The 21173-nt window shown below is 42.1% G+C and overlaps 2 protein-coding genes across 6 annotated transcripts in view; one reads left to right on the plus strand and one right to left on the minus strand.

Annotated features, from left to right (window-relative positions):
* Positions 1-10924, plus strand: part of LOC135386176 (tropomodulin-like) — an 82906-nt gene extending 71982 nt beyond the window's left edge. For all 5 annotated transcript variants that reach the window (XM_064615943.1, XM_064615946.1, XM_064615944.1 and 2 more), the window contains 8 exons: positions 232-391; positions 2146-2277; positions 2351-2440; positions 3497-3627; positions 3689-3796; positions 3869-4012; positions 5278-5425; positions 9644-10924. In XM_064615943.1, coding sequence (XP_064472013.1) covers positions 232-391; positions 2146-2277; positions 2351-2440; positions 3497-3627; positions 3689-3796; positions 3869-4012; positions 5278-5425; positions 9644-9678 — 948 coding nt within the window. In that variant the 3' untranslated portion in view covers positions 9679-10924. The remainder of the gene's footprint in view (positions 1-231; positions 392-2145; positions 2278-2350; positions 2441-3496; positions 3628-3688; positions 3797-3868; positions 4013-5277; positions 5426-9643) is intronic.
* Positions 10925-14056: 3132 nt separating this feature from the next.
* Positions 14057-21088, minus strand: LOC135386177 (thioredoxin-like protein 1). Its single transcript, XM_064615948.1, has 8 exons — positions 20902-21088; positions 20326-20596; positions 18281-18403; positions 18131-18197; positions 16591-16684; positions 14497-14572; positions 14291-14395; positions 14057-14229 (listed from the first exon to the last, which is right to left on the minus strand). Exons 1-8 carry the CDS (start codon positions 20994-20996, stop codon positions 14200-14202), a joined length of 861 nt encoding a protein of 286 aa, XP_064472018.1. The 5' UTR covers positions 20997-21088; the 3' UTR covers positions 14057-14199.
* Between the last annotated feature and the right edge of the window lie 85 nt (positions 21089-21173).

The following is a 21173-nucleotide window of genomic DNA, read 5'->3' on the forward strand; positions in this document are numbered from 1 at the left end:
CAGTCTCCATTCGAAATATCGGTGGCTCTCATCTGGAGGCACTTCCCTTCATATTTCCTGATCGGTTCGTTGGATTTTCTTTCCTTCTACACAACGCAGTTCTGTGCTATGCAACTCTGTTCTATAATCCGAGCATTGGGAGAGGCCTCTGCATGCATTATAGTGTTTACATTTTTGTTCCCTTATTCGTATGCATCCATTTTCTAAAACGTCCTATTTTCTTTATTTTAGGACTCATTAATACCACCATCAGAGAGGTGTCGAACTCAGACAAAGAAAAAACCGACGGGACCACTCAACCGGCGTCATCTATTAGAGTTTCTAGAGAAATATGCCAAAGAGCAGGAAGACTGGCCGGAAGCAAAACCATTCCAAGCTGGACAGAAAAGAGGTACCGGTTTAGTTAATACCTGGAAGGGGATGGAATTGACTCGGAAAATTCCATAATGTGCACAGTGTACTGCGAATGCGACTTCACTGCCTTACCACAGTAACACCAGCATTAAAGTGATACAATTGAGCAAATTTATTACAATCTTCAATATAAATATACCAATTCCGAAATTACGATCAAATTGCTGACTCCTGTCAGGTGGTCAACGAATTACCTTTGGACGACATTTCAATAATGATGTCAGTTGAAGGCACCAGCAGCGGGATTTGACCGTTCAACTGGCCGTTGTGCGGCCTGTGTTCTCTTTGTCCTTCTACAGTTAATTGCCATTGTACTACTGCACGTTGTAGTTCCAGTAGTACGAACGACGAAGACTTGCGAAACTATGATATTGTGATGGTAAGCAGTGGATGCTGCCATCAACCGAGAGGTGCGGAGTAGAGCCCTCCACCATCTGCGGATGGAAGCGGATATCCGCAAGATACTTGCGGATTCGGATGAAAATTTATCACTTTCTGCGGTGTGCGGATCGGATGTGCATGGCTCGAGGTCGGATGCGGATCGGATGTGGAAGCGAATGCCGCGGATCGGATGCGGATATACCGCATGCTGTAATTTTTCCACTAGCAATTTATTTGTATTGCGCGCCGACAGCGAGCGCATGCTCGGGTTCACCTTTGACCATGCACGGCCGAGACGGGAGAGGAGGCATTCTGGCGTCGACACGAGCACCGGCGAGGTAGCTTTCCAGAAGTCTCTCCATATCACGTTTGTTGAAAGGTTTACCTTTGCTTGTCGTCGTGAGTCCTTCCGTGACAGCATGGAGGCATCCGAAATTATACCAACGTTCTTCCGGCAGTATTTACGCGTCCTTCGAAACTTGCAGATCGGATCGGATGCTGATAACGTGTGCGCGGATGTGGGTTGGATGCCGAAAATCTCATCCGCGCAGGGCTCTAGTGCTGAGCCTCACCTGGAATTGGTTATGTTTGGAGCCTGAAGTTTTCAGGAAAATTTTTTTTTTCTAAATTTGGGGGGAAGGGGGGGCGGTAAAAATTGGGTGAATAAAGATTTGTTCTAAATCCATGCGAATTCGGGTGGAAAAACTTCTAATATGCTAAATTCGGGGAGAAATCAGGCTCAGTTACTCAAACTAACTGTACTGGTTTGGTACAAACTTTGTACAAAACCAGTACAGTTAGTTCGAGTAACTGAGCCTGATTTCTCCCCGAATTTAGCATATTAGAAGTTGAATTATTAGAAGTTGAATTTGTTTGACAGCAAATGCAGTTACATCATGCTTTGTACTACAAAGCATGATCATGCTTTGTACTACAAAGCATGATGTAACTGCATTTGCTCTCAAACAAATTCGAGTGCATTTCTACAGACATCCCAGTGAGGGCAATTTGCTGGGTAAAAATTGGGTTTCACTCTAAAGAGGCAACCTTCAATCCGGGGTGCAAATTTGGGGGAAGAACCGGTTAAACCTCAAAACTTCAGGCTCTAGTTATGTTTTTGTTGGAAAAGCCTTCAAGCAATGTGGCAAAGCTGCTTAATTTCCCAGCTAGGTAAACTGTTTTTCATGCTGAGAAAAAAGCTTTATCTTCACAGTCAGTGCACTAATAACCAAATTACTTCCAAACAACAAATTATAGCAGACATTACTACATTTGATCATTATACCTGTCAACCAAGAGTCTTTATTGTCCTGCCTCCACTTTGAGTGTTTGTATTGGTGTTTAATTCAGGCAAAGTATTCGTGCCACGCATTCAGCCCAAACCTGCTCACGATGATGATGTTGAAGTCGAGTTGGACCTTGGGGACGACTACAAGCAAGCTCTGAACACAGCAAACGAGTCTGAGTTGGTTGACCTTGCAGGTGAGTATTGTTGCTATCTAATACGTGAAAAAATAGACCACTGGTAACGTTCATTTTTGTTCACGTGTTCCAGCCATCTTGGGCCTACATAGTATGATCAGTCAAGATCAGTACCACGACACTCTCACCAATAAAAAACAGAAGCCTGGGTCTGCTTTTGAAAGTAAGAGAGGTTATTCATTGCATATACACCAGTATTAATGCATGGTTCCTTTTTAAAAGGAACTGCAGATATTGAACTGCAGAGTTTGAGACAGTGCTGTACCATAGTATTTAACTAAGGTTTAGTACCCCATGTAGAGAGCTGTGTGCCCTCCGGGTACCCGCGGATAACCCTCACTTTCCTGCGGGTACGGGTACTGATTTGCGATATTGTGTGGGTAGCAGGATGATTACAGGTGGCACACTTTGTTTCAAAAAACAGAAATGGAAAAGATTTAATGAGTCACCCAACATGCATCTTCCATTGTTTTGTTACGCTCTGATAATACAGTCAGCAGGTACAACAAGCCTTCCAGCCACATAATCCGTCGGGGACACCCAACGCGCTGCTCAAGCCTGTGTGTCTTCTCATTGCGAGTAGCAGGTTGGGTGGGAATGGGATTTTGAAAAATAAAAAAATAAAAATGTGAGTTGCGGGAAGATACGAGTTTCATCCTGTAATGGGATACGGGTCTTGCACGTACGGGTACGGGTCGGATGCTGGTCAAACAGTTCCAACCTGCGCAGGACTCTATTAATGGAGTTTTTTGCACTCTTCCCATAAACTTGATGGTGTTAAACTCACCTTGCAGGTTTGTGTGTACTATCTGTGTATGTCATCATGGGTGCCATAAAGTGGAATAGGTTGACTGAAATATTCCTAGCAATACTTATGTGAACATATGTCGAAAAAAAAGACACATTAGATTGTGGCAGTAGTCAATCCAAGAACATCATTACTGTTCCCGCCATTTACGGTGTTGACCGAGGGTACTTAGCAATCCTACACACATATTGACCAGCACGTTTGTACTGGTCAGTATTCATTGGAAACTGCAAATTGGGCCCAGCTAATAACTTTTGTCTAGAAAAAATAATTATATAAATTGTAGTATATGATTTTGAGTAACTGATTATCCCTTTCACAACAGGACACATACTAACAAAGCTTCTTTCTTATTGAAACGCTGTTTACACTGTAGAATGTGCATATCTTGACTCGCTCATTATTTCTTAGGCCTGGTAAAGGCTACAATGCCCAAAGCTATCCCCATGGAACCCGATAATGACACAAACGTCCACGAGACTTCGGCCAAAGTTGCACAGAATGATCCAGGACTCAAGGATCTCAACTGGAACAATATCAAAGTACGCCATCACGAGTTTGCACACGGAAAATATTGACTGGAAACCAAATATTACGTTGCAGAATATTCCACGGAAAGATTTCAAGGCTTTATTTGAAGGCCTGAAGACAAACACTCACCTGGAAACCCTCTCTTTAGCAAACACAGACATGACGGACAGGATTGTTCAGGTGAGACCTCAGCAGCAACGTCCTACGAGAAGAAAAGGGGAGTTATAAGAGTGATTGTTTTACATTGTACAGCCCCTTCTTGAAGCACTGAAGCATAACAAAACATTGAAGTCTCTCAACATTGAATCCAATTACATTAGTGGACCCATGCTGAAAAATTTCGTAGAGGCTACGCTGGAACAGCAAACACTGGAGGACCTCAGGGCCGCAAACCAGGTAGGTTATAGGACCGAGCATGCCATACAGGTGAAGCCCGAGGCTTTTGTTTGGAACCTTGTGCAATGTTTTGAGGCGCTGTTGATGGCACCAATGCCCGAACAACAATGCCTGAAAGCCGGCAGTTGACGAAAACACAATCTGCAAAGCACAGGCAACAGGTGTGTGTCACACGGACATCTTTTGCAAGCTTTGTCTTAACCTTTACCTTTGTCTTTGGTCTCGAGGTGATGTGGAGGTCCTCAACAGATCTGCAAAGTGTGATGAAAACCTGATGCCTTCGCCCTGACTTATGCCTAGAGCCTGAAGTTTTCGGGAAATGTTTTTTCCTACATTCAGGGGGTAAAAATCGGGTAAATAAACATGTGCACTAAATTCATGCAAATTCGGGTGAAAAACTTCCAGTACGCTAAATTCGGGGAGAAATCGGGCTCAGTTATTCAAACTAACTGTAGCGGTTTGGTACAAACGGTGATGTAACTGCATTTTTCTGCCAAACAAGTAAGTTAGTGCATTCCTACAGACATCCCAGTGAGGGCAATTTGCCGGGTAAAAATCGGGTTTCACCCTAAAGAGGCAACCTTCAATTTGGGGTGCAAATTCGGGGAAGAATCGGGTAAAACCCTAAAACTTCAGGCTCTACTTATGCCAGATAACAACAAAAGATACTTATTTGATTCGCGTCAACGTGAACCTACGTTCAATGTTTTACAGCAAAAGGCAGTTAATTGACGCGTCAAAAAATCGGCATCGCAAATACCGAAACTTCTCTGGCTTTGACATCACAGCAGGCATATCTGCCAATCAGGCAGCGAGAGAGAGAGAGAGGTCACATGCTAATGAGAACCAATGGGAGTTTGTCGTTGCTCTCTCTCCTCTAATGTTGGAGCCTGACGCATACACATGTTCAAACCTGTTTCTCATCAACTACGACACATAGAAAAATAATTCTTTTTTTCTCAATACTCTAATGTGCAGTACAATGCGTACATCATGTAACGAATCACACATATAAAGTGTCAGGGCCCTTTTAACTGTTTAGCTGCAATGTACCAATATGCTGTTCAACTACTACATCGGTCAATTTTGTATGATACTCGATTTTGTTTCAAATATCAATAGCGCCTCTTACTCTACAAAGCTTGCTACTATAGTTGGGTCTGGTAGGGCATAACCTTTTGCATGCCTGGCAAAAGATGTGCTTTGACCAACAGGGTTTATGCCTGCCATTGTTGCTCAAGTGTTTGGTAATGTTCCATTTACAGAGGCCCGTAATTTTGGGTAACAAAATTGAAATGGAAATTGCGAAGCTTGTGGAGAAGAACAAGAACCTGCTTCGGTTGGGCATTTCCTTCGATGTTCCAGATGCACGGATGCGTGTTGCACAGCACCTGCAGAACAACTACGACCGCTGTGAGTTCATTTGGTCTCTCTCTCTCTTTTGTGAGAGATATCTCTTTCACACTACTCGTGCTCTCAAATTTGAAGAACTGAACTTTTCAGAAGAACGGAGCAGTGAAGAGAAGGTGTTTCAGAGTATTCTTTTGATTGTCTGCACAAAACCCCACTTTTCACGCATCTTTTCTGAGTCCTAATAATCATACTGACGTAAATTATTGCATTCCCTTGTTACTTTTTCTTACAGCACTACTGTAGGCAGACCCTTAAGGTACTACGAGTAACCCAATTACTTCAATTATGTTTTCAGTAAACCATTGCTTCCAAAATTTTTATTTCATATTGTGTTATTGTAACTGTAAGTTAATTACAGTTGAATCTCGGTGATACGACCATGGATGACACAAATTTCGGCATGATACGAATTACTTTCCAGTCCCCGCTGTAATGCGTATTCTTCCCATGTATTACAGTTCAGATGATACGTACGTGTTACCTTTCCTTTACTGATGATACGAACAAGCTAAGGAGCTGACAGAGATCGCTCCCCTCGTGACGCGAGAGGGCGCCAGTCATGCTCCACCTCCTTTCCAGGAGGGTGAGACCCTCATCATCCAATGAAAGCAATGACTCTACCTTTGGTGGTGATGGAGATAAGAGCAAAGGGATTACACGTCCTGGAACCTTATCACCTTATCTCTGTTTTGACCGTTTTACCCCCCTCGCAACAATAAACCCCGAAGCTGTGTGACGTCGCACTGGTTTAAGAAACGAGCGACCAGAACGCGTGGAGGGAACATATCAGGACAACTGATGACAACATTAGGCGTCACCGTTCCGCAAGTCGGCTTCACCTAACGCCTGCGTGCTATAGGAGAAGCTCGCTTTACGACACTGTCGCGCGACTCGCGGGTGTTGGGCCTTTTGCATCATGTCGCGAATTTCGGCAGCATTGGCCAAGAACAAAGGCGCAGTCACTGTTTATTTCTTTCTTCAATTTTTATATTTCGTTTAATTCTTATATTTCGTTTAATTCTTTTGATATAAATTCCGGATGATACGAATATCTTCCGGCGTCGCGGGAGATTCATATCCTCGAGATTCTACTGTACTTCTACAAGTAATTTCTAATGGAATTGGAGTTGCTGTTCGAACTACTTTGCATGCAGGTTGGGGGTCAGCTTCAAATTTAGTTTTGAATCATTTTCACTATGTTCCCAATTTTTACTAATTTACTGAGCTGTGAAATAATGATTTTCAAATTTGAATCAAATATTGAAAGCTAATGGATGGAATAGAAATACAGATTGAATAATCCAGAAGACATAAAGTTTACATCTTATTTATTCATTAAGAAAATAAAGTTCCTTGCGAACAGTCTTTGCTTGTTTCCGTGCAAAAACGCTATTTGTTCAACATGCTCTGGTGACAGGTTAATGTGACTGTTTGTGACCGTGTTGTTGCAAACAGAAAGTAGCTGTTCATTAGCAAGCTGAAGTCGCTGGTACACAAATATACCTTTGAGCTTCTTTTCCCAGTAGTGGGTATGTTGCCCAGTTGTTTGTCACAATGAACAAGGATTGTTTTGTTGAGGTAGCAGTGATGATTCCAAGTACTCTTAACTTGAAGACGTTTCAGATTAGTGTACACGTTAGACGCTGTCGCTGTTTACACTGTAACTCGCAGTGACCACTGTAGCTGGCAACCACTAGTGGTATAATGGAAGGTCTATAAGAAAAAAAATAAAGGGAACAGGAAAGACACGCGTGAACAAGAAGCTCGTGTGCATCTTTCTTGTTCCCAGCCTGAGATTTTTTTCTTTATGAATGTGTGCCAGCAGCTTGCTTGCTTTTTAAACATTGTCTCACTAATGGGAGTTTCGTGGGTCTTTCTACCGAGGTCATAAACTGAAACCAGCGCCATCGTGAGGCCCATAGGTACTTCGCTACAAATGTCATTCAAAAGCTTTCCAGAAAGGACCCATTGTCCCATTGATCCTATTGACCCTCTGTCCTAGAAAGGACCCATTGCTGCAGGCAACAAAATTTTGTGTCGGCACATATCTCTGCGTGAGAAATGAAAAATACACTTCTTCGACGCAGACAAAGTCGTGTACAATCCAGCGAGGCTACCGTAAAGTGGGCTACACCTAATGCACACAAGCGTGAGGTGAAGCTGACTTTCAGAGTGGTAATGTCTATACAGAAGCCGACGGTCTTGACTCCCCACTTCGTATACGCTAGTGGTAATGTCTGCAACAAGAGTGCCGGAGCACCTGTTAACACGACTCCAGTGTTCCCAACGTTTTGGCACCATAGCATGTTCTTGTGCATGACTCAGGTTTTTCAATTCTCAGCAATACATATTGCAATGCATACAGCAACTGTGCATTAGAATATGGCTAGGGGAGTCTGATGTAGATGAGGGGAACCAGTCAGCATCCAGGTAGAGGCAGTACAAAAGAGAACCAACGATGAACACTTCTTTAATGGACACTAGCTTTCGTGTAGCAGACTACATTACTTCAGAGGAAATGTAGTCTGCTACATGAAAGCTAGTGTCCATTAAAGAAAAAGTGTTCATCGTTGGTTCTCTTTTGTATAGGGTAGTCTGATGGAAGAAGGCACCTTGATGGAACAATATTCAAAATTACGAATATTTACACAACCCTATCATTTACGAAAGACGTGATAACACAACGGTGTGTCCGATTAGAGGTACACATTTGAATAAGTTGAACCCATTTGTAATGAGGTTGGTCAGATCAGTCGCATTCTTCAGTAGTTAACATTATGTTTTGCACATCGCCCTGGCGCCCATCTCCCCGCACGTGCGTATCATTCCTAGTGATAAAACTCCCCATTGATCATCTCACAATTAAGTTGTTGTTGTTGTTTGTTGCTTTCTCTTTGATAAGTGTACTGTGCAGGAATGTTCTATGCAAGAGCCTAATGAAACCGTTTGTTAAGTGCAGCATCAACGCCTTCACATGTACACGTCCTTAGTCTTCAACATGGTTCCACCCATAATCACGTCTCCCACCTTTCCGCTTTTTTTTTTTGACAATGTTGGACACAGTGGCTTCAGAGATTCTGAACATCTTTGCAATCTCTTATTCACCTTGTGAAGCAGTTTCTGCTTCTCGAGAAGCGCAAGAACTTTGACGTAGTAGTTAATGGCACTGAGTACTGGGGCAAATCCAGACCCTCACTTTGGGGGCAGAGGTTTCTTTGGTGAAGCGTGTGACTGGGGAGGGGAGAGGGGACAAATAATGTTTAACCCAATGGGGGATTCCCACCCCTTCCCCAGGATTTGCCACTGACAAAGTATCCAATATTTTATACAAGTGCGTGGTCTAAATTTTTTTTGCTACAACTTCCTGCAGAGTATTTATAGATCCTGAAGTTTTAGGGTTAAACCCGATTTTTCCCCAAATTTGCACCCCGAATCAAGGTCCACCTGTTTTGGGTTAAACCCGATTTCTACCCGCAAAACTGCACCTAAGCTATGCACCTGAAGGTAAAGACATACTAATTTTTCACAAAATACATGGTTGACCTCTACTTCTGATACTTCTGACACTCTGGATGAGCGCTAGAACAAACGTTTAAGCTGCAATAAAGCCTGATTTCTCCCCGAATTCAGTCTGATGGTAATTTTTACACCCGAATGTGCATGAATTTTTGACATTATGTTATTGACCTGATTTTCACCCCCCGAATTTGGAAAAAAATAAAACCCGAAAACTTCAGGGTCTAAGTATTTATCTTGTCTACATTACCATCTCTATCTCTACTTCCTATCATCATCACACACACTTACATATTACATCATATTCACTATGGAGAGAAAAGAATGCATGGGTGTCTGTAGCCATTTGATAGGGACCGCAGGTTTTCTTTACTGCATGTCTTTGCTATATTGAGGTTCTGCTGTGGTAGGAGATGTGCTTTTACGTACCCATAATACATAAATATTTCCACATTGATACTGCATTTCTCGGGGAAGACAAATAAAGCTTTGCATCAAAACTACATAATGAAACAAACGTAAAAAAATTACAGTTACAAGCTACAATTAAAATTTTGTAATTTTGAACAATTTAATTACTTTTGTGAGCATGTAGTTGTATTTCTAATTCAGTTGCTCGTGAAAAATAACTTTACCGGTTTGGCGGCAAATACTCTCCACTACATATAACAGTGTAGTAACAATATCTTTCTCTCGTTCCAGTGAGACTGAAGCGCATGGGCGTGGATCGTGCTTGATGAAAAATGTGCAAAGTGGGAGAATGAACTGCTGTTGCCAATTTTTTCATTTTCTACTCTGTTTGGAACTGGACAGACCAAGGTCCTGGTGCTGATGGAACTGTGTTCACAAATGCTTTAGTAAGCAGAAAGATGTGTGCGTAAAAAAAGGGGGAGCGAACTCTGCATAGATTACTTGACAAGTTGCGCGCTCCTGCGGCATCAGATTCATGTGCATCCTACTCTACTCTTTCATCACCAGGAAATGCAACATTGTTGGATAAGGTCGTAGCAAGCTAGCTTGGCTTCCTAAGGTATCCCTCTTACAGCACACAGATGCCAAAGCAATTTTTTTTTTTTAGCAGCCACCAAAGCCAAATCGTTCACTTTCATTTCACAGAAATCATCGTTGCTCCAACGTTGCCTCTGCCGGAGGTGAAAGGGGGTAGGAACATAGGAATCCTACATTCGAAACCCGGCACTGAGAACTACGCCGAAGTGTGGCAGCCGCCCTGTTCTCAGTGCCGGTGACGAATGGCATTCAAGGTTCAGGACGGTGCTCAGAATTGCAGGCTGGCATTACATGCCCAGTTCAGGGACAGTCATCTCCTCCTCCCGTTAGATTTCGAATTTTAGTGATTGAGGTTGTTACCGTGTTTATCTGCTGGGCTTGTAAGCATTCGCAATATGGCAACGATCACTGCCTGGTTATCATCCGCGCTGAGAAGTGGAAAGTTAGGGCATCCACGGAAAGATGTCGTGTCGGCCATTGTGCAGAGTCGAAGACAAGGATTCTGTGGTCCTATTGGGAGACAATATCGAGTGTGTGAATGTTGCTGTTGTTTATTCAGAACGAGTTACGTGAAACAGTGCATTTTCCATCCAGTTCTTTGGAGTTTCTAAAGTGGGAAACAAAGCCCATCAAAAAGGGGGTAAAATATACCTCCCTGTCAGTGTTGTAGGGTTTGTACAAGCTGCTAGTGCGCAATATAATGCCGCGGAATGTAGCTCGAAATAAGATTTTGAGCTTAATGGTGTATTGCTAATTTCATGAATGACCCACAAATTCATTGTTTTGTTAGCGAGAAAATTTTACTCTTATCAGTGTGCCGGCCCTTGAAGGAGAGAGAGAGAGACAAGGCCTGTATTATATGAAGCGTGCATGTGTTTTGTGTGTCGAAGTGTAATCTACACTTTTTTGTTCGCTTAAAGAATTATGTAGTCATCTTTTATCCTAGTGTGTTAATAAATGCACCTTTGATTCCTACATGACAACATCAAGACAGAATTTTCAATGTTTCCTAAGCTCTTTTTTTTCTTCTTCTTGTAGATATATCTAGGTACGCTCCAGTTATGGACAGAACTTTCCGAAGTGGGAAACTGCATTTTTTTTCCTTTTTTTTCTTCGAATGCACTAGGAGGTGTCGTACAAGTTAGTACACTAACATGCCATCAATCATCCATGAGGGACACTGCTACGGAGGTGCCTTGTGCTTACTGTTGTGGGATTTACAATTTGACTCGCTCTATATTGCGGGCGTCCCTAATCGCTACTAATCGCGAGCGGGCAATTCCAATTGGTTAGAAGTCGATTGTTACGGTCTTCCACTGTATGAGGCGGCACATTTTGAAAGCTGGGAAGTTGGTGGCAGACGAAATACTTTTGATGTGTCTACTTAAAATTTGAGACTTCGATTATCATTTACTTCCTGAAACGTTATGAAAGTAATTGCTATGCTGTAGTAAAGTGAAGAGTATTATGTCGAAATATTGTTGGTACAACACTAAAATTGATTTTGAGTGTGACACTTCACACGTAAATCAGTGCCTATTTTGTTCGGTAATGCTCTTCGCTAACGCCAACTAATATGGAACCACATAAAAAAGGCAAACTCGCCCCAAATGCCACGGTAACAACCAAGCACACACTGCAGTTTGCCAAGGGCTCCTACTATCTTACTAACACCACTCAATGTCGAAAAGAGTATACAGTCTGAAGCCTCAACATAGGCTAAGGTACATTTTATTGATTTTTTTTTTCTTTTTGCAAATGCTATAAATAGCTTTCGCAAAGGAAAAAGTAAATTGTGCTGGATTAAACCTTGGATTAAAAATTGTGACATTACTGGTTCTCGAAATACTGAAACATTGCAAATTAATACAAATTACTGACAACAAGAACACCACAAAAAACAACATAAGGTATAGAGGTTACGAAGTAGCCACATAGAATTTCACAGATAATATAACATTAATTGTCGTTACATGACATTGAACAGTGTGGCTAATGCAGAATTATATTGAAGGTGATCTTGTGTGTCAGTGATCGATCCTGACACATGATCACATGAGGGTGGAGCTAGTTAGTAGTTCAGTGTGGAAGTTTGACTTGAGTTCTCCTTGGCCAAAACAGAAATTAACTGTAAAGTAACGAAGTTGCTTGTAACGGTAACCTCACTCATCATTTTTTGTGCAGAATAACTTCCTGTAACTTATTTGCTTCTTTTAATAACAAATTGTAACTTAACTACTTTTTAAAGTAACTTTTCCCATGACTGGTTGAAATGCATATGTCAGTCTTCATAGCACCTTGAAGTTCAAGAAAATGCATGCTTCAACTGAGTTGCGTCCACAATGCTGTTTTAATAAAATTTATTTTGTACACATCCAGCAAAGGGCAAATAGCACTGCCCATACTGAGCATGGAGTACCGTGTGCTGAGAATTCAGCGCACATTAAGGAAGCCTTGGATGTTCAAACTTTATTAATGTACTAACCACTGTGGCATCTCCTGTGATAATTGAACCTCTGTATGCAATAAGGGGATAAGTTGAAAAAGCCCAAACTGAGAAAAGGGACCTCATCTGATTGTCAGTGCCATTGACACACATGCATTTCCCGTTTTTTACGGTGCTGTAGCGGGCCAACAAATCGCAATAAGGTCCTAAATTTTCATTTGCAGGTGCATTCTGGTATGTAGATGTCATCGCAGCAAAAATAGTAAAAAGGGGATAAATCGACTTATCCCCTTATTGCATACAGAGGTTCAATTGGTGTCTCATTAAAAGGGAAGCCAGGCATTAGCATTATACCATGCTATGCATCATTCAGTTTTGTCAGTTATTCCCCGACAGTCTTCCTTATCGAATTTCAGCTTCAAGTGCCACAGATAAGTTTTTAATTTTTGGTATCAGAAGGGCTTTTCAATCTGTCCTGTTTCATCATACTAGAAATAAGTAACTCATAGCATCTGTTTTGAAACATACACCTGCTTTTAGGAGTCAAACCTGCTTACTTAGTGTAAATCAAAAGGGCGATGCACAGTTTTCAACAAGTTGTTCGTGCAATCAACAGATTCCCGAAATTACAGGCATGTTAGCAAAGTTTTACTGACCCGAACACTTACACTTACGGTTGTCTTCTTCTCACATCGCCACTTGCGATCACAGATGTGTCACAATGGCAAACCACAATTTATCTGTTCAGACATTTCGAAGCTTCTGTCATGCCTCAACTGACATTGCTTCTGTGTTTATTTTGTACACCTACTGAGGCTTTCCTGTAGGGTCTGGACAGTCGCGAAAATACAGTCAACCCTCGATTTATGAACACCCTCGGTTCCCTGAAAAATTGTTCATAAATCGAAAAACCCGTGAAGTGAGTACTATCTAGCAAATGGCACAGTATTTCCGAGTTGGGATTGTGTTTATAATGGAATATATTGTGTAATTTTGCTTCCGACCATGCCTTCTGCTGTATAAATCTCACAAAGAACAGACTTTAGCACATTCACCCTCTGTTTATTATGCAATACTAAATTGTTTAATTTTGCTTTGGGCCTTCCATTGTGTCAATCTTGGAAAGAAGAGATGTCAGCACATTCGCACTGGACTGGTCTCGGATTTCCTCCAGGATTTTTAACATCCGTTTACGTATTCATCTCCGGGTGTTGGTCGCCCCGTTTGTTGTTCGGATTTCGAGGGGTTAAGAACTGAGGGTGCAATACCTGGAAAACGTCTTGCCCGTTCAGGCATCATTCATAAGACCACGGAATAATCCCTTTGAAGGTTTCCGTTGACCTCGGAACAATCCATTCATAAATTGAGGGCAAAAATGGTGGGCAACTCCTAGTTTGTTCCCAGAAATTCCATTCATTATTCAGATATCGAGGTTCATAAAACGATGGTAGAATGCACGTAAAAAGTTTGGTTCCTCGTCCTCGTGTTCATAAAACGAGGGTATTCATAAATCAAGGGTTGACTGTATACCTGCCATGCTTATCACATAATTACAACAATGACAACCATTTTTGCAAACATGCAAATACTTTATTCCTCCTCTGTCCGCAGAGAAAGCACACTCCCAATGCCCGTTAACATGTTAAATTTAAGCCCCACCCCACCCCCCCTGAGACATGGAAGGTAAGTCCCACGTTGATGCAGGCAAAGCTGTGTTCCTTTTAGAAGCGTGCATTCGTGCTTGCAAAGACTGGAAGCTGCGAAGAGCCCCACTTGACGGAGGCCACTGTGAAAAATTTGCATCCTAGTGGCTTTCGCCTTTTTTACCCGCAACCTGAAAGAGCAGTATTTGTGGATGTAGCGACATAATTGACAGGTCGTACGTATTTCTGTACCCTTTTGAAGTCCCCCATGTTTGTTGTGGTGAGGGGACTACCGTAGATGACCAAGCGGTTTATCTGGGTGGTTTCTGTTCCAGCCTGGTTGTCCTTAATAAGTATCTGCAATGGAAGGGGAAAAGCTGGTTGATATATAACAGGCTGCAAAAGTAACAAACGATGAGGGCATCCCCACCACTTTGTGCTCTTCAAGTGTGGCTTACCTGCAGATTCTGTACATTCTGGAATTTGACATAACGTAATGGAACAACGGCACCTTCTAAATCTTTTGCTGTCAGTCTGTTGGAAAGTACACGAGAGAGGATTGAAAAACCTGTTATCATCAAAGTATGATTGAAGAAAACAAAACAATAGTGTGTTGAAATATTGTGTGTCATAAACAAGTGGTGCTAAGTAACACAGACCAAGACACCAGACGGCAATGTACTTCGCTTGAGGTGATGCGGCCACGCATCAAAACAATGGTGCGTGGTGTTGTTTCAGCAGGGATTTGAGGTATTTATACTACTGCTGCATTGATTACTATTGGCTTGTAATGCTATGCAGACATTGTGACACTGAAGGGGTAACTGCTGGTGCACAACCTATGTTGCGGACAATTATTTGACGCATTTTATTACAAAGCCAGGCACGGAAAGTAGGATAGGGATATATTAAGTACAAAACACCCATGCAGTCCCATGGAGTTATCATTCTAAAGTGCATGGAAACTAAGCATGAGTAGCACATGGGGACATAATAATATGAGTGACATTTGTGTAGTAGAATAATCGTAAGGATTTTGAGAGCAGCGTCATAAAGGCACAACAAGCATTCAGCAACACCATGCACGCATGAGATGGAAGTTGTTTTCTAAATGCCATCTACTTTACGTATAAAAACAAGGATCATGCAAGCAAACTGTTCGAAACTCGACAAACAAAACAAACGGATGAACAAACATATACGTACAACACAGTACTGTATGTTGATGGGGGGTGTTGTTATCCAGTGTTGTACATTTGTTTGCCCCTTTGTTTTGTTTGTCAAGTTTACGCTGGTTTGCTTGCATGATCCTTTTATGCCTAAAATAGACGGCGTTTAGAAAATAACAAATGTACAACACTGGACGGCATCATCAACATACAGCACTGTGTTGTACTTATATGTTTATACGGCCCCTTGTCTTCACTCCAGACTCGGGGGGGGGGGGGGGGGGGGGGGGGTGCACTATGCTGCCGACGTCAAATGCATTTTACACTAAGTGAGTGATGGTGCTATGAAGGGAAAGGGCCACTGTCTCAGTCTACTTATGTTGAGTGTCCTCTGGGAAGCCAAACAGGCCTGTATTGCATTGCATTATATGTAGGGGGGGTGCAAATCTAAATAGTTGAAGTCAAATCGAATAGGGGGAAAAAAATGCTGAATACAGAATACAAAATTTGTGAAAATATTACGGTATGTGCTTTTTACACTAAAATTTTGCAATTTGTAGCCCATGCCTTTAGTGTATTTTTTTTAACTTTCGCAAGAGACACGCAGTTATTCTGTGGGAAGCCCTTACTCTTCAATTTTACGTGATAATGTTTCCTGTTTGTCAAGTGAGTCTTACTGGGGTCACCATCTTGATTCCAAAATTTGATGTCAGGCATTGACACAGGCTTGTTGTTGACTTTACAGGCATGTTACACAGATGAGGCTGTAATTGCTTCTGAACATCCACAGGTAACTTGTGAAACAAAAAAGAACTGGCATCTTCCCTCAGCTTTGCCATGAACGTCCTTTAGCTTCTTTGCTGGAGTGTGTACGCCTCGCCCGGGGAAGTTGCTTTGAGCTTTTCTTTTTTTTTTTTTTCTTGGGCTTCAGGCATTATTCGAGAGTTTTATTCTTTTTAAATGCAAGCTCAAACATGAAATCAAAATTTCCCGCCCGCACCGCTAAGGTGCACGGGAGAGGGTTGCCGCCCCTTCCTCAGGCGAAGTACACACAATTAACTTGGGCAAAGTAAACACAGGTCCGCCCGTGTTCATCCTCCAGCACTGGCAATTTCGTAAAGCAGGCTTCACCTGCTACAGGGAAGCATCGGGTGAAGCCTACTGTCGGGGTGGTGTCGTTCATATTCGGGAAATTCGGGAATCGAATATTCCGAGTGATTGATATTCAATTCTAATTCGAGAACTCGAATATTTGCACACCTGTATGTGTGTTTCACATGGGTCACCTATATAGTTGGGTTACACGCAGCTGAAGTTGCACCGTGGTGCATGTACGCAAGATACACGTAAGACACCGGTAATTTTATACACACTGCTACTTACTCTAGCAACTGTGTTGGCTCCATGCTTAACGCTTGGTCAAAACCTAATGTTCTAGGCTGGTTGATGAAAAGCTTCACTGTTTTGGGGCCTTTGTCTGCAACACAAAAACACATCGCAGGCAATGTCACATACGTGAAACGCTACGATGTAATGTATATGATATAAACAGTGATGGAACTGACGCTGAACTCTGATGAACAGACTCCTAGTTTCCTTGCATATGGTGCAAGCGCTGTTCAACGTCACAAACTTTTTGTCGTAATAAGATGGCGTAAAGCACAGGCCTTACGTGCTATCGTGCAACTAAACAGAAAACGTTCCAAACGCACAACTCATCATCCATTTCGAGAAAGAACAAAGCACTAAATTTTATATGTAACGTTAAAATGTATAATGCTTAGAAGTACCGTTTCTTACGGTTTCTAAGGTCTTCAAGGTTTGCACAAAGATGTAGAAGGGCAGTCAAGACCGTAGTTGAAGAACACACTGGAGACGATCGTAGATTTATTAAGGTACAAGCTTCTGGACAGACTCTGTCCAAAAGCTTGTATCTTAATAAAGCCGTGATAGTCGTCAGTGTTTTTTGTCTTTGGCTTCGAGGTTTGAAAGAGTTGGAGCGTGATGAACACGTTCGAGCGACATCGCATTTCGAATATGGTAACAACGAAGACAGTATTATGTTGATGAGATCATGAAACTACGTACGATAGAATGTACTGTCTCGTGAGACGTGCTAGTTATTAGGAATTAGACAGGTGTGTTAGACACGCTTTGCAACTCCGAACTTTGTTAGAACGTGTAACTAAGCAAAACGCACTGGGCTTTGTATGCACAGTGAACACGTGTTAGACCTTTGAATCAATATGATGTATCAAATAAATGTCTATCTTAGCAAAAAGTTGTTTTAGTTCTTTTAAAATACCAAATAACTGAGCGTCAGGCGTGAAAATCAGTAGAGGTCGAACGGACGAAAGGCGAGTCAAACAGGAAGGCTCCCGATCGGCCAACTGGTACGCATAACGATGTATTTTATTTTCGTCGGTCATGTGCCCAGTGTTGTGTGAATTATCTCACTATGGGCCATATGGGGAGCTGTTGGGGCATTTTTTTGAGCAGACATGGCGCATTAAGTCAGAAAAACATGCATTCGTAGCAGCAGCTCCATCACTGTATAAAATAGAGCCTGAAGTTTTTGGGAAATAATTTTTTTTCTAAATTCAGGGGGTAAAAATCAGGTAAACATCTAAATTCCTGCAAATTCGGGTGAAAAAACTTCCAATACGCTAAATTCGGAAAGAAATTGGGCTCAGTTACTGCAATAACTGTACTGGTTTGGTAGAAACGGTGATGCAACTGCATTTGCTGCCAAACCAGTTAGTGTGCAATCCTACAGACATCTCAGTGAGGACAATTTGCCGGGTGAAAAAATCGGATTTCACCCTAAAGAGGCAAGCTTCAATTCGGGGTGCAAATTCGCGGAAGAATCAGGTTAAACCCCTAAAAACTTCAGGCTCTAATGTATAAACAATGCAGTACTTACTGGGTGGACCTTCAACTTTTAGTGAATGTAGCTTAACAGGCTGGATGAATCCCAGAGAAATTATTAGCTGGAACACAAAATTTGTTGACTAGAAACCGCACCCCTTTTCAGACATGCACACATTCGTAGGACATACAGGAAGCAGAGTACCTGTTCATCGCAGTCAGACTCCAAGTACCCGTCACCGGATGCAAGGCAGCTAGCCAGAGTATGGTCATCAGATTCATTCAAACATTCTGTTGCACTTTTGTCCACATAAGTTGCTATATCAACCTGCAAGAATATTGTTCGATTCGATCAGAAGGTTATGAGTAGAGCGAGGATTTTCATGCAGATGCATGTTTTTTTTTTCTCAAAATGGTTTCGTATCTCGATGACAAAAAAAACACTTTTGTCTTCGTTTGGGACTGATCAGAAGGTTTCTATGGTACATATAAATGCTTGTTTTGCATGCTGTGGCATATTCCGCATGAACAGTGCATATTTTGCCATATTTTCTGGTGCGAGAGATTACTACTACTTTTTTTCCACGGATAATTTTGCTGGTTTCATTGGGTCGTCGTTTGTGAAAATTCTGGTCAGAATCGAATATTTTCCATGTTTCCGAGGCGTAAGGTGTGGTGTTCAGCCTCTCTATCTCACAGCTGCTCCATCCCCAACTGTGTGCATGGTCGATGGGCCATACTTCGCCTTTGCCACTTTACCGTTACGAAGACGGGCGGGTTCGCATTTTAATCGGCACGATGCAGTGCCAAACGCAGAGCCATGACGAAACAAGCCTGAGCATTGGGCAACACAAAAAACACGTCAGGGGTATTGTCCACCAGCTAGCCCTATTTGCACTATTTTATCAATTATTATTAGTTTGCACTATTTTATCAATAACGAATGCAAAGTGTTCTGCACCATGATTTACATCTGTGATGTAAAATTTTCTGTTGTGTGCTGCAGAATGAAGGCGGATCTATTTTACGGTGTGATCCCTAATAAAAATACCCACTTTCTTTAAATAAATAGGCATTCGGTGCATCGCATTCATACAAAGAACGATGGTGCATTCATTGCAGCATTGCCTGTATTCAGGATTTTTACTGCATATTTAGAATACTTTCAGTGCATCGTTGCATGCATGTTTCAGGAGTTTTTAATGCATATTTATCCGTGGTATAGTTATAAGAATACAAGTTACTTCCTACTCTCTCTCAATGAGCTAGTAGTGTACAGTACACAAAACGGTAAGCATCCTTGAGCTACACAAATTCTACGTGCCCCGTGCACATGCGAGTAAAAGTCCGCTGTACATCTGGCAGAAATTCTTAAAACAAACAAAGGAACCAAAACATAACTATTACAAATTGTTTTTATCATCTGCAAAGATTAGCATTACAAGGATGCAGATTGGACAAAGAAAACTTGCTGCAAAGCATATGCTCTTTCTGATGCTCTGCACTTTCACACCACTGAAAAGCGAGGAAACTTCGACCGACTGATTGATCATGTGTCATCAGGTAATTTTTAACTCCTGGCAGCCACATATGTAGGATTCTAAGAAAACTTTAGCGCAAGAAAAAAAAAAAACTTTAGCGAGAAAATTTACAGAGAATTGAATCATGCATGTAGGATTCTTACAAATTCAAAATGTATTGTCTGCAATTTTTACCCCGTCCTCTGCAACAGGGTTCTGTAAAGAAATGGCCACTAAAACACACATTTTTCGGGACAAAGTAAACAATAAACACGGCTAGTTTCGATCACACTGCAATCAATAGATGCTATACTGCAGTTACTATAAATTTCACCTTCAGCATTAGGATTCAGGATAATAACACAGTATGGAAAGAAATAGAAGTGCCACTTCCACTTCTAGTATTGCTCGAACGTAACCAGCATGTAACAGTATGTGGAGACATATGGTTGTGACACTAAGAGCTACGCATTAAATGGAACATAAATGTGAGCTTTGCTTGCATAATCATGCTTTATGTATCAAATTCTGTATCAAACACTTGCAAGCGGCATCACACGTCTTTGTGAATCGTGCTAAATGCGACCCTGCAATGTATGTATTTACTTGAGTAGAACCAGTGAGAAGTTCTACTCAAGTAACTAAGTATCTACCAGCCCAGCAACACTCTCATGTACGTACTTATTTATTTATATTTTGTTCAGCGATCAAGTGTGTTCCTTAAACTTACATGCCCTTGGACAGTCTCTGCTGAGGGGCCTTCAGCAGGTGTGGATGCCAGCAGCTCCTGAATCTTCCTCTCCAATGTTCCGGGATCAGCTCCAGTGAGGGTAGTCACTTTTTGTTTGTTTCGGAAGAATACGAACGTGGGAACGGAGCTGACACCCTGTGCTGCTGCCGTTTCACGGCACTGGTCGATGTCTACCTTTAGAAACACAGCCCGCAGGTACTTGTTGCTGAGGGATTCGAAGTGAGGCGCAATCCTCTGGCAAGGCACGCACCTGTAAAGGAAACACAGAAAAGATAGCGAGAATACTGTTATGAGGTGGCGCGTGACTAGCAGGAAGCACATGCTTTGAGAACCATTGCGTAACATGTCAAACGAGACCAAACGTGTTAAATTAGATCATCATGAAGAAGAATGAAACACCGTAGCTACGAGCTGCCTTTCTTAACGCATAAAGAATAGCCAAAAATTCGATGCTGCCCGTGATATGACACAGGCTTTCGACGAAAATCATGCAGTGAGACAGCATTTTGACGGCATCTCACCAATAACAATTGACGAAAAAAATCCAATTCTTACCAGCTGGCTGTAAAATCCACCACTACGAGGTTGTGACCTGAATTTGACAACTCAGCCTGAAACCTTGCTTCGTCAGTGATCTGTTTTACGGGCATTTTTTCCTTGAACCAAGTACACGTCTATCGTTGAATTGTTGAATCAAATGCCGACGACGCCACGTTTGCGACCGACGCGCCTTTACGGAGGCCGGCTGAACCACACAGATCTGAAAACGGGTTGACTGCCTCCACCGCAACCGCGTGCATTTGCTACCGTTTCGTGCCCCTAGACAA

This window comes from Ornithodoros turicata, chromosome 2 (assembly GCF_037126465.1).
Source record: "Ornithodoros turicata isolate Travis chromosome 2, ASM3712646v1, whole genome shotgun sequence".
Taxonomy (NCBI): domain Eukaryota; kingdom Metazoa; phylum Arthropoda; class Arachnida; order Ixodida; family Argasidae; genus Ornithodoros; species Ornithodoros turicata.

What these genes read in the sequence shown, in the direction of transcription:
- LOC135386177 (XM_064615948.1), bottom strand. Translation starts at nt 20,996, where the DNA reads ATGCCCGTAAAACAGATCACTGACGAAGCAAGGTTTCAGGCTGAGTTG. An exon ending in AGTCTGACTGCGATGAACAG is followed by an intron (nt 18,198 to 18,280) that starts GTACTCTGCTTC and finishes TTTGTGTTCCAG; the next exon opens with CTAATAATTTCTCTGGGATT. An exon ending in ACATGGGGGACTTCAAAAGG is followed by an intron (nt 14,230 to 14,290) that starts GTACAGAAATAC and finishes CTGCTCTTTCAG; the next exon opens with GTTGCGGGTAAAAAAGGCGA.